The 13427-nt window shown below is 36.9% G+C and overlaps 1 protein-coding gene across 1 annotated transcript in view; it reads right to left on the bottom strand.

The window, feature by feature from the left end:
• Positions 1-678: 678 nt before the first annotated feature.
• galnt18b (UDP-N-acetyl-alpha-D-galactosamine:polypeptide N-acetylgalactosaminyltransferase 18b) overlaps positions 679-13427 on the bottom strand; it is a 78842-nt gene continuing 66093 nt past the window's right edge. The window contains exons 9-11 of the mRNA XM_087793685.1: positions 7472-7567; positions 5573-5737; positions 679-1278 (exon numbers count right to left, since the gene is read on the bottom strand). Of these exons, the coding sequence (XP_087649811.1) occupies positions 1132-1278; positions 5573-5737; positions 7472-7567 (408 nt within the window). The 3' untranslated portion in view covers positions 679-1131. The remainder of the gene's footprint in view (positions 1279-5572; positions 5738-7471; positions 7568-13427) is intronic.

Raw genomic sequence — 13427 nt, 5'->3', positions numbered from 1 at the left:
GATCAGAATCTACTGATGGTTCCTGAACACGCTTCCGGACCAGAGGAGAGAAATGTGTTTGATGGATCTACTTTTTCTGGGGGCCTGTGTTTGTCTCTGTGTCTTGGCCTGTTAAAGTTTAATTTAACTGTGTAATCGTTCTGTTGCTTAAGCACCTTGTGACCCTGGTTTGAGAAATGCGGTTTCCAAATAATAATTTACTTACTTACTTTGGTTGGACCCCTACAATCTTACTGGTTTGACACGTCCAGAGTACTAAACCAGGAAAGCACAGAGTTGTCATTTTGATGCTCGAGAAACCTGAACATACCTTGTTGTTACCTAGTTGTACATTCAGTCTCTCCCAGACTATTGAGCTTCTTTTCACTCTGGTAACTACAGGGAATCATGAAGATTTTTGGAAGCCCCCTAAAGAGAGCATCCTGACAAATGTAGGCCTTTAGCCATCTTAGAATATACTTACAAATTCCTTATTTAGTAAACGATTCCAGTAAAATTGTGACTTTTACCACCAATGAATATTTTTAGAAAAGCTTGAGAGAATCTTTGAATATTGACGAAGCCTCTAGTAACGGAATCAAACACTGATCCCGCATCTGTGTTAAACATTTAAAAAAAGTGTGTTAACATTTTAAAAAGGAAAATCATGCAGCAAGAGAAATAACACCAGCTCTTTTTTTTAATATAATACAAATCTTTTGGAATAATCACATTTTTGTAAAATGTCCTACAGTATCTCATGGTTTTCCCAGACAATGTACATGTGAATCACATAATAAAGCTACAAACCTGAGACACTTAAATCAAACCGTTACAGCAGAGACGGAGAAACTCGCTACACGGTAGCGGTTTTAGGACAAAGTACAAACTCATTATATATTCTTGAGTCAAAGAAAAATCTGACTCTGCTGTATTTTACACAAAATAGAGTAAATAAATGTCAAATATTTTCCTTGCAAAATATCCGCCGCCTGAGGCTGCTCCAGTAGGCAAAATAAAAGTTCAACATTTAAGATGTGATGGTCGTCAGAGGACGTTGTGTTGCTCGGAGTGAACTTGTTCCTCCTCGTGGCTCCACACAAGCTTCCGTGTGCTCAATAGAAACAACCTTCCGACCGCTCGCGGCTTTGATCACGAAGACGAGCCGAACAGCACGTTTGTGATGGACCACTTCTGTCCGGAGCATTTCTGCAGCGCCAGTTGGAATCCAAACTCATTGTCACTGCTCGCTACGAGCTCCAGGCATCGCTTTGATTTCTGGTTCTGAATGGATCCTCCCTGAGAAGGAAAGTGGGATGGTTAGCACGCGGTTCCAAAAACGTTTAGCTACAAAGTCGCCCCCAAACACTTGTGTTTTCACGGCTGTGAATACAAATGCTGTGGTTGGAGGCAATTTGGCAGATTCACCCTTTAAAATTCATCCAACAGATGAATCAGTGACACAAATTTAACTTCAAAAGGTCAAAGAGAGAATGGAGACAAAACTAGTCGCATGTTTGTTCATGTTTTTCTGTTTGGTTCATTTTTGATTGATCAAAATTCACGTGACAAAATGATAATTTTACAACTCTTACCTATAATAAAAATTGAGAAAATAGGAACTTTTCGTGCTATTTGAGGGCAGGAGTGGAGTGAAAAGATGATTGAAAAGATGTATTCTATTCTATGTTAATCTTTGTTTACTTCTTGTTTTATTCCCTTTGATGTATGTTCTTTATACTTGCACTTTGTTCTTTTTAAAAAAAAACTTGTCTTTATGAAACTTCTGTACCTTCTATCGTCTGCTGTGTACTCAGAAACAATGACCCTGATCTTCAAAAGCGCTCTACAAATATAAATTACTTTCTTACTTACAACACACCAACAATGTGCGTTTTACTTTTTCTGTTTTCTAAGTCCAATCTCACTTGTTTGGTTATTTTGAGTCCCAGCCTTCAGAGAAGTGGAGCTAAAACTGTAAGAAACTAAACCCAATTTCCAGACGGAGATCTCCAGAGGAATTAAATAAAGTCAATCTTATCTTGTTTTAGCTTTTATCTTAAAGTGGTTTAAGATCAAAGGGTTGGTTTAGCTTAAGTGGTGTTCTGGATTACATCTGAATCCACAAACCTTTTGAAGGATTCATCACTTCTCTGTGCTCCTAAACTTTGGTCTATGCTATGTCTTGTTATGCTACTGCAACCTGCTGCCCAATCTCCCTGCTATCAAATTCAAACACTAAAAAAATGTCGGGAAAATGTGACAAGACTAAAACTAAATACTGGTCATGTGATCATAACTATATTTGACTCTATAAGGCAAATTCGATGAGTCATAAAAAGCGAGACCAAACGTGGTTTACAGGCTATAAACTGTTAACAATGACAATAATAATACAATAGAAATAATATATAAGACATGGTTACTTTTGTTTATAAACCTTTACATATTACCAGGACAAACTGGTGGGTTCAATAGTGTAGGAACGACAATGCTGGATTCAATACTGTGGGACAAATACAACTCACAGGAAAGTAAAAACAAATGGAGGGATTTTTCTTTCCGAACCAAAACAAAAAAGCCCAAAGGTAGAAGAGATTATCAGATCGAGACCCAGACTGGTCTTGACTGTTTTTCAATTCTTTATTACCTGTTAAAATCACTAGTACTAGTAACATTGAGTAGTAATATTTGTGTTTACAGCACTGGCGATAAAATAGATTGTGACTCTAATAACCAACAAGCCAGTACTTGGCATATCATTAAGCAGCACTGAATTCAAAGGCCATTGTTTGATTAACATTAATCTTGATTAATTGATATAAACTAAGTGTGACAAAAAAAACTATTATTTTTGTGTAAAAGTTTAACTTTGCAATCTGTGTCTGATCCAGATTTTCCAACTCAGTTTGATTGCTTCCAAGACGACATAAAAAAGTAAAAGTGTGACAAAAAAAATATTTTAAAGTGAAAAAAGTCTCAATACTTTCTTAAAAAAAAAACTCATAAGATTGAGGGGAAAAAAAAGCTCATCGCGACACCATGTCCCCGTTTTCTCTCCCGAATATTGTCTAAAATCAATTATTCAGAAGACAGACAATATTTGAAGGATATGAGCACGAGAAATACGGGGCCTCAAGCAAGAGAACAGATTTTTTTTTTTTTTCCTAAATGAAAGCGAGGTCTAACAATTTAGACACTTTAAAGTGACATCTATCATCTGGATGTGAGCATAAATCTTTAGATCATAAATATTGCAGCATGTGCTGATGAAACGTGGCAGGATTTTCTCATTACGGCGTCGGCGCTGACAAAAATTGTGATTGAAGACACTTGAACCAGGAGGAGATGACATTAGCTTGTAGAGAGTGTCCACGCGCAGAAGTTTGAGCATCTGAAGTTTAAAGTAGTTTAGTCACTGTGGTCAACATCTTATCTTATCTTAGTTCTTGATCACTTTCTTAAACACTGTTTTACCATTTTTCTTTCAACTGTTGCAGTACAATTTCAGAGCTATTCATGGTCAGGCTCCTCCTTACATCAGTGATCTGATCCAGCCTTACACCCCAGCTCTGGCTCTGAGGTCTGTGGATCAGAATCTACTTATGGTTCTACGCACACGGCTCAGGACCAGAGGAGAGAAATCTTTTCGTTGTCGGAACATGATCTGGAGCTTGTAATCCATGCGTTTGTTTCTTCTCGTCTGGACTATTGCAACAGTTTGTTTTCATGTCTTAACAAGAAGGATCTGTCTCGTCTGCAGTTGATAAAGAACTCTGCAGCGAGAATTCTGACCTGCTCTAGTAGAAGAACTCACATTTCTCCGGTCCTTAAAACTCTTCACTGGCTTCCAGTTTCTTTCAGGATCAACCTTAAAATTCTGGTTCTTACTTTCAGAGCTATTCATTGTCAGACTCCTCCTTACATCACTGATCTGATCCAGCCTTACACCCCAGCTCGGGCTCTGAGGTCTGTGGATCAAAATCTACTTATGGTTCCACGCACACAGTTCAGGACCAGAGGAGAGAAATCTTTTCAGGCTGTTGCTCCTAAGCTTTGGAACGATCTTCCTCTCTCTTTGCGCTTGATGGATCTACTGACTCCTTTAAGAAACATCTTAAGACGTTTCTATTTGTTCAGGCTTTTCCTTGAATTTCTCGAACTCCTGTTGTGTTCTCAGTATTATCTTGATCTTTAAAGTATGTACTTTTTTGAGTATTGTTTTGATTGTTTAAGCACTTTGTGACCCTGGTCTCGAAAAGCGCTATATAAATAAATATTACTTACTTACAATACGGGACCGTGCTTTTCTTAGGCCCATAAATCATATAGATTATGAGATATTAAAATGTTATGGTCCCTAAATAATATAAATGATGGTGAAATCAATATTTTATGCTCGCTTTATCTAAATTATGAGGGATTTCATTTCTTCTGTTCTCTAAATAATCAAGGCTTTTACATCTCATATGGTCCTTTTAAAATCTAGATTGTGATGTATTTAGTCTCTAAAGATCCATAAATAATCTAGATTATGAAGTACTAAATCCTTTATGGTTCTTAACAAATCTAGACGATGGAGGTTATGAGGGTTTTACATCTCACATGGTTAGTTTAAAATCTAGATTATACTGTATTTATAATATTATATAATGTGACTGTTTTTAGGGATGGTAAAGCCAAAAGATCCGTAACACCATTTGGGAAAAAAAGTAAAAAAGAGAATATATGAAGAAAATATATTTATTTTTGTAAAATAAGTGTCATTAGTTTGTAAGATTATAGGAATAAAATACAAAATATACGCATGTTATATATAAAATATTATAACAATTATAAATAAATAAAAAAAAGTAAAACATATATGAGACCTATAATACAGAAATACTATTAAAATGTAAAAATAGATTTGTAATTTTGAGGTAAATACTGTGAAATGTATTCCTAAAAAAGGTTTTTTTATCAAAATGTTAAACAACAAAAAAGTACTGCAAAGTACAACAGGGTTATTCAATTACTGAAGCCATAAATATTTGTGATCAGTTGTATAATTGAATTGCCACCTCAAAGTAATTAAGTAATACAACAGATACATGTTGCACACAAGTTTAAAATAAAGTTGAACTTGATAAATGAGTAAGTATAGACAATATTATTTGTTGTTGTTTTACCTGATTTATCTTTTCCTGTGCTGTATTTCAAGCACAGGAAATTTAAAGTCTCTTTAAGTGGCCGGTCGGCTGATCTTTGTATGATTGGCTGAGAAAGTGAACGATGTCAAGTCGACGACGGCTCCTGCACATTATGCTGTGTATTATTTAAAGCATGTTGCCCGTGGAAGCGGGAAGCGTTAGGCTCAAATGGGAAAAGATTTCCAGGATGTCGCAGCACTTTGTAGAGCATCACAACACATCAACGCAAGGTGGAATCTTGGCACGGTTTCTTTTCAAAAGCTGGACTCTCTCACACACCGTTTATCTTTTTTACTGTTTGAAATGTTGAGATTTAATAAGGCAGAGAGACGTGTGAAGCTCATTGGATGTTTCACACGTGATCTCTGGACTTGTATTCCACCTAATCATGGTCTTCTCACCTGAGTGAAGAGCCAGTGAAGCTTCATGCGCTTGGCGGCGGCGTAGCCACACTCGATGAGCCGAGGTCGGCTGTTTACGTCCACCAGGCACTTGTTGTCGTCGTCGTCTATCGTGGGACTGAGGAGACCGACGTGGATCAGCTGGTTCCGAGTGTAGTACACATTCTGCCAGGAACCAATAGCCGTGTTACTTATGGACCAACGTGACAACGTAACACATCAACAGGAAGTAAGGACGTTAAGAGTGTTTGTTCTGTCATAAAAAAATAAAAAAATGCAGAAACAGAAGTTCTACCTATTTGTGAGGGATGTTGATGATTACAAACATGCTTTAAATGTGGTCCATTTATTGGTATTTATTTTCAATGATGAGTAGCTTTGTCTTCTAAAAAATCTTACTCGTCATGTCTGATTTTATTTTTGTTTTTTTGACTGTTGTTTGCATCTTCACTTGGTTCCAGCTCTAGTCAAAACCTCACGATACCATAGTGGACACCAATGGCATAAGAATGACAGATTTGTTAAGAGTATAATTTGATTCATTACATTTTTTTTTTACTGGATAAATAAAAAGAAATAATAAAGGCTGTTCATACTTAATAAAATCTAAAGATAACGTAATATATATTATTATAGATAGTGATTAAGATTCCTACAATACACTAATCACATGATTAATTCTTCAATTATAACCAACTGGCCAACAAGAAAGGAAACGCATAATTAAACATAATAAGATACAAAATGCACTAACACAATTAAGACGTATTTTATGTCTTTTTATTTGTTATTTAATTTTAAATAATGAGCAGCTTCCAAAAAATCCTACCATGTTGGACATCCATTGCATAAGAATGAAGGTATAGAAATATTAAAAGTATAAAAGAGTATATTTACGATCAAATCATATCGTTTTATTTTGTAATCTTTTTTCATTAAGGAAGGGGAAAAAAATGTGTAATTGGTGAAAAAATGTTTCCTCATATAGATAAACTTCCCCCCATTCCCTTTAATAGTGTTCAGCTGTACCTTTAATTTAAAAACAAAGTAGATTAATATTCATATTGGTGACTTAAAAAGATACCAGTGTTTAAGAAAAGATAATGAACAGAGATTATTGACGTCAACAAACTGGAGAACAAAACAAGGATAATTTAGATAAATTAAGCCTCAAATATTGAACGATAGTAGATATGAGTGAATCAAATTGACTTAAAAAGCTGCTATTTCGACTCCATAGTTTTTCTCAGAGGTTGTGTAACTTGAAATCCACATTAACTATAAAGCAGCCAAAGACGATAATAATCATATAATGCATACGTTCCATCCTGTCTAACGACTGCTGTCACATGACTTCTTTATTTGTGCGTCATGACAAGGTTGTGTTTAATGAGTTCAAACGTGTTTGTGCTTCACACTTGTAAAAGCCTTGTCGTGTCACGGAGTCAGCTTTGTATTTCCCTTTCTTTCATGTTTCTCTTTTAACCCATTTCTTAAAAATGACGCAAGACATTTTCTCTTCAAATGCTCCAGTGATGAAAAGAAAGCCGTCGTTTGGGTTCTTACAATATTTGATTTGGTCCCAGAAACAAACCAGGAGCTGTTTGTCTGCTGCCAAATAAAAGTGGAGCCCAGTGAGCGAGGCTTGTATAATGTTCTTTTAACAGTTTGAATATTTTAAATCCTCCCTTCTCCCTGCTGCATCGACGCACATGTTTAAAGATACATACAACGCTTCAGAACACATGAGGATCACACGGGCAAAGTAAAGCAGCGAAGAAAAGGAAAGAATACGATCATTAAAATGTCCAAATGTGAAGTGACTCTCAAGATGGAAGAGGCGGAAGAGGGAGGCGTATTAAATCAGGAGGTGATATATTACATGTAACAGCAGCTGACCTGAGGGGTCATCCCGTGACAGAGATACAGGATCGGGACGTTATCGTTTTCCGGTCCCTGGTCCAGACACAGGTCGTTCTTCAGGGTGTTTTTCAGCTGAGAAGAGAACAAAAGACAAACATTTTAGAACTTTAACGACGTTCATTAAATATTATAACCTTTTTAAATCTATTTATTTTGATGGTTATTCGAGGGTCCCACAGTCAGTATGAGTTATCAACACAGCATTGATTCAAAAGATGCAAAGATGTGCCCCAGATTACACTTTGTTGCAGTTTAAAGGATTTGGGGGAGTTTACATTCACAAACTGATCTCATTTACCACAGACCATAAGGTTTTGCCGAAGAAAATGCTATTTTAATTTAGCGCACACACTCTGAAGGTTGAGCATCAGTAGTTAGATGGAGACATCCTCATTCATATTTATTTTATAAACCGAGATCCTCAGCCTTAAGATGACACAGATCTAGTATCAGTATTATGAAATCCTGATTTTTGTGTTGACGATTGGGATTATTTTCAGAGTAATCTGTTCCTTTTTAGAGTTATAGACACAAATGTATGTTCATTTTAATGTAGCGACTGGAGCTCAGTTGTCTTCATCTTCGTCCAAAATTACCCATTTAAAAAAGTTCCAAATACCTCCATACTGCTCATCTGTTTCTATGGACACCTCAACATTAGAAATTGTTACGATATTATTTTAAACAATTTTTAATTGTAATGGAAGATCCCAAGCCATCAGGCTAAATCTTGCAGACTTGCAACGTGTAGACTTGGAGGTGGAGCCGAGCGACCGTGAAATTCAGCTACTTAAAATATACAAACTTGTTTAATTATTTTTTATAACAATTTCTTATTTCCAGGCTACAATACAGGAGGGACGTTACAGATGTGCAGTTTGGAGGTATTTTGATGTTTTTAAGTGTCTTTTTGGACAAAGATGAAGACAAAGACAACTGAGCTCCAGTCCCTACATTAAAATGAAAAAGCATTTTGTCTATAACTCTATAAAAAGGAACAGATTATTCTGAAAATAATCTGGTCGACATGAGGCTAAGTAGAACGTGTGAAATTTAATTTATTCACTGTTTGGGTGGCAGCATGTGCTTGTGACTCTCCAAACTCTAGTCCTAAACTGACCTTGAAATATAAAAAACAAAGTAAAGAGATAAAAACTGGATTAAAAATGATTCAATAAAAAAAATATAATTGAATTTATAGTGAATTCAATCCTCATTATTGTAACAATTTCAAAGTAAATAACACTAAATGTATCCGTAGGGACTAAATAGTTTGTGACAACAGTGAAGTGTTTCCTACTTTCATTTTGTTTTAGCTGCATGAAGGACGTGTTGTTGGCACCAGGTTGTTGGCTGATGCAGTTACGGCAGGTGAGAGCCAACAAACAAACACTGCATCAGAACATTCAATCAACTTCATGATAGGAATGAAGTTTATTACTGTCAATCAAAAGTTTAGCCGGAGCCAGTTAGAAGCTAATGATGATATTTGACTTGTCAGGGTTTTAAAAGAACGTGTCATTCTTTCTGTCGTCTATCTCACATCTGGCAGATATTCTAAACGTTACAAACGTCTGCTTCTCAAGCATCAAAAAGACTCAGTAGTGACAAAACTAAGCTGCAGATAAAGTGTCAGAGCTTCAAGCTCACAAATGCTCATAAATTCTTTGTCACGATGCTGTTTGTCAGACTGTCAATCCGTACATAAGCTTGAAGCGAGAACGAACGTATATGTATATGTGCTTTTCCTTCTTTCTTCTGCAGGAATCTAACCATGCTGTCATGAGCAGTTGTCATTATCTTTCTTCTCCGCATCCTTCTTCTTTTCTTGGATGTATTGATCGCGGCTCTTCACTGACTGCTGCTCACTATTGACAAGAAGTTCCTCAACCAACAACCAGTTTGCTTTGTGGAAATTCTTCACACGCGCCAAGAGTTTAGTAGTATATACGGATATTCGTGGGCTTTCCTGAATCATCTTATTTTCTCCAATATGTGTTTTTTAAAAATGTTTTCCTACTGTTCCTGGATGACACTCATGCTGTGATTTATTCCATCAGGAGAACCAAGTCAGTGTTGTTGAAATAGATTCCACATCAGGGCGCGACTCTATTATACTGTTGCCGACACCTCAAATATATATCTATGTTCTCCTTTACAGGTTTTGCTTTTCATGATAACGTCTGCTGCTCATAGATATTCCTGAACCTGTGAGGGACTTGAAGTAATACTTCACGTACATTTCCAGATTTCAACCTTTTTCTACTATGTTGACAAAGGGTCAGGATTATTTTTTTCAGAGTAATCTGTGTATTTTCGGAGTTATTGGCAGAAACGTATGTCCGTATAAAGGTAGCGACCGGGGCTCACTTTTCTTTGTCTAAAAAGAAAATAAAAATTATACTACTCGTCTCTCCTTCTTCTATTGATGCCTCAACATGAGAAATTGTTCCAACAAAAAGTAAAATAAGTCTTTATTTTAAGCTTGTTAATATAAATTTACATTTGTTTGAGAAGCACTTTCCTAAAAGCACTTTCACATTTGGTTAAAGAAAGTATTTGCTCATTTCTTTGTTGTAAAACTGTTCGATAAACAATATATTCTTGTTCCTACTGAATCGCAGTATAGTGCAATACATTGTATCGTCACACTGGTATCGTAATACGTTTTTATATCGCCAGATTCTTGCCAATACACAGCCGAAGTAGCTCAAAAATCCCTTATGATAGCAGAGGAAAACGGAGTCCAGTTTCTTGCCCTGCTGTGAGACATGTAACCTGGGACTCCCATGGGCTCTCCACCTGTGAATGGAGCTAAAGGGGTGCAGTGAAATGTGACCCGGGGCAGCCCCCTAAGACGAGGACCTTGGCGATTTGATCCTCTCATGTCAACTGCATTCAGGCCCGCAGGCAAAATCGTGTTCATTAAATATGACTTGTGACATTATTAACTTTTGACTTTTCACTGCTTGTGTATATCTACCACTCCCACAATGCACTGCCACAATAATAGTTTATATTTGGATGCATTTAGTGTAAGAAAATAATGAATCTGTACATATGTCACTCATTTTTTAAATCCAGGCCTATATGATCTGAACGCTGAGAAAAGGCTAGAGTGGTTGAGGTTAATACGGAAGGTCCAACAAACCAAAGTGAAGCCATTTTTTCCGTGTATTCACTGTCATGAGGGGATACGTTTAAATCATGTGCAGCTTAAATGATTCAAACATTCATGTGAGCCAAGATGTGCATACAACACATGTTGGCTGCTCGTGTCAAAACATATGAGCCACATAGCATGACAGAGTTCTCCAGACACATGTGAATTTTACAGCAAACAAACAGTCTAAGACTTACATGAGAATCAAAAGCTTAAAAATATAGTAAATGATGGAGAACGAGCTGAAATATTTGCAACTGGAAATATCTATTTTCATTTTATTAAGTCGTTATCACAAACCGATAATAAGCGAAAGATTATCATCACATTAAGATAAGCTTCTGTATTACTTCCAGTCCAGAAAGTTTAAAGACTCAGAGCCAGGAATGTATTTTTGCTTCATAAAAATGCAAATTGAAGCATAACGGCTGATGAACATGGTTCTGATGGTTATTCATGTGCACCATGACAAAGGTCTGCCTGATTGCCAGATATGAAGAGTGCCGTTGGGAGCTGCTGGAATTCTGGGCTTTTTTTTTTTGTTGTGTGTGAATTAGGTACAGAGATCAAAGGAGCAGAGTTACTCGTGCTCCGGCTCTGCAACAGCTCCAGAGAATTCCATCTGCTAATCAGTGAATCCACAGGCAGCGCGTGGTTCTACGAGGCTGCGTCCGCTTAATTGTTTCTGGAGAACAAAAGTCACGTGAATATTTAACCGTCTTGGTCGCTCGGACCTGAAAGTCATCAACCCAGAATCACCAGAAGATTAACTGTGTTTGTTCTGCAAACTTTAAATCTGTGTGTGTGTGTGTGTGTGTGTGTGTGTGTCGGCTTAAACCTGATATACTCCCAAACCACTTGACAAAACTGAAAATAAGCATGTAGACTATTGACCTCTCAGTCAAGGTTTTAAAGAGTGACAGTCAATTGATCCGGATATTATTATCATGATAATTCAAACATTTTAATAACATTTAAACCCTATTTATTACATACTAAGTCAGGGAGATTCAATTATAGTAAGGGTGCAAGAAGGGGGGGCAGAAGACCCCCCGATAGTTCACATATGTCATTTTTTAACGTAATTTAAGCCGCACTGTATGTGTTAAATACTTAAAATAAATTAAATTAAAACATACAAATATTTGTTGTTGTTTTAAGGTCCACAACCAACCGTAACTTACTGGCTTCTCTCTCCTCCCTCTATCTTGAGGGTTATTTTGGTTATTTGTTTTTGAAAATGTATGTTTTTGTACAGGGTGACAGGTGGGTCAGTTGTGTTTTTAGTAATCAGCCTTAAATTAATGTTCTAGATTCATGTAGAAATATCCTCTCTCTCTCATCAACATTTGACCATTTTAATGAAAGGGTTAATGAACTTAAAATACTGGGTTTAATAGGTTTTAATTGGTTTGAAATCACCAAAAGCTAAAATTCAGAAAGTAAACTTGTAGTTGTAAAGTTTCCTTTTTTTTTAGTTAAACTTTGTCATCTTTAGAGAGCAGAAGCTAACAGCGGTAAAACACTGGGAGAGTTGAGTTGCCATTAGCTTGAAAGTGTATTTTTTCCCTCGACAAACTGGGAATTAAATCTTTCCGGCTGCAAACTCGAGAACTGGACTTAAAGGAAACATTAGAAAGTGGAAAATCATTTGATGAGAGATGTTTCTATTAAATTTGACACATTTTCTACACACCCTCATGACTAAGGGTCGAAAAGACAAACTTAAAAACATCAAAATACCTCCATACTGTTCGTCTGTATCTTGTTGTGACACCTTGACAAGAGGATTTTTTTAATAAACCTGAATTCGTCATTTTTTAAAGATCCATTGTAGCAGAAGCTTAAAGGCTAGCATGCTACACAGTGCCTACTGTCTGCACTAGGCTACAACTGAGCTCTAGTCACTACATTGAAATAAACATGCATTTTTATTTATAACTCTAAAAACACACATATTACTCAAATAATCCTAAATTAACATAAGGGTGGGTAGAAAATAATTGAAGTTTTAATCACTTCAATTGTGATCCAAACACAATCCAAAGACACGACAGGATGAAAAACAACCAACAGGTGGCACTATTGGACCCTTTCAATCTCACTCTTTCAATTGACAAATCGGCGGATCGTTGCCAAGATTATGAGGCAGGAATCGACTTCACTTGAGTGAGTTTAAGCTCATGGTGCCGTCGAAAGCTAATGACAAAGTCAGGGCGTGATCATCCGAGTGACTCATTTTACACTTTGTCCGGATGTTTTGAAGTGATTTGGTTGCTCACAGTTAAACAAACACATGCATTAACAGACACACACACTGCCATACATTCAACCAGTGCAATGGAAATAAAGTTCTAAGTGTTTTTCTGTTCAAGAAAGGCCTATTTCAACCCGACATGATCAGTAGCTCGACGGGATAATGAGGTCTACACAGTGAATGTGACACAGTTCATCATCGAGCGTCAAAGAGGACAACGTTGTGTCAGAGGCATCAGAGCGACGAGAGGTGGGAGGATTGTAGATATAAAGCATCTGGAGAACAACTGGTGAAACACTGGCAGCACGTCTGTCAGCAACCGAGGGTTCCTCTGAATGACTTCAAAGCCTCCCCGGCAGGATGTTGTATCTATATTTGAGGTAAACCTCGTCTCATCCAGACGCCTTGTTCTACTCGCAAACCTTCAGAGGAGGAAAGTTGGCGGAAACACACCACACGTTTGTGTCCGTGACAGCAGGCGTCACCGGAGATTAAAAGCATTTCTTCTGAGA

This window comes from Callionymus lyra, chromosome 6 (genome assembly GCF_982586985.1).
Source record: "Callionymus lyra chromosome 6, fCalLyr1.hap1.1, whole genome shotgun sequence".
NCBI lineage: Eukaryota > Metazoa > Chordata > Actinopteri > Syngnathiformes > Callionymidae > Callionymus > Callionymus lyra.
Note: the sequence above shows the minus strand (reverse complement) of the source record. Positions and strands in the feature narration are given on the sequence as shown.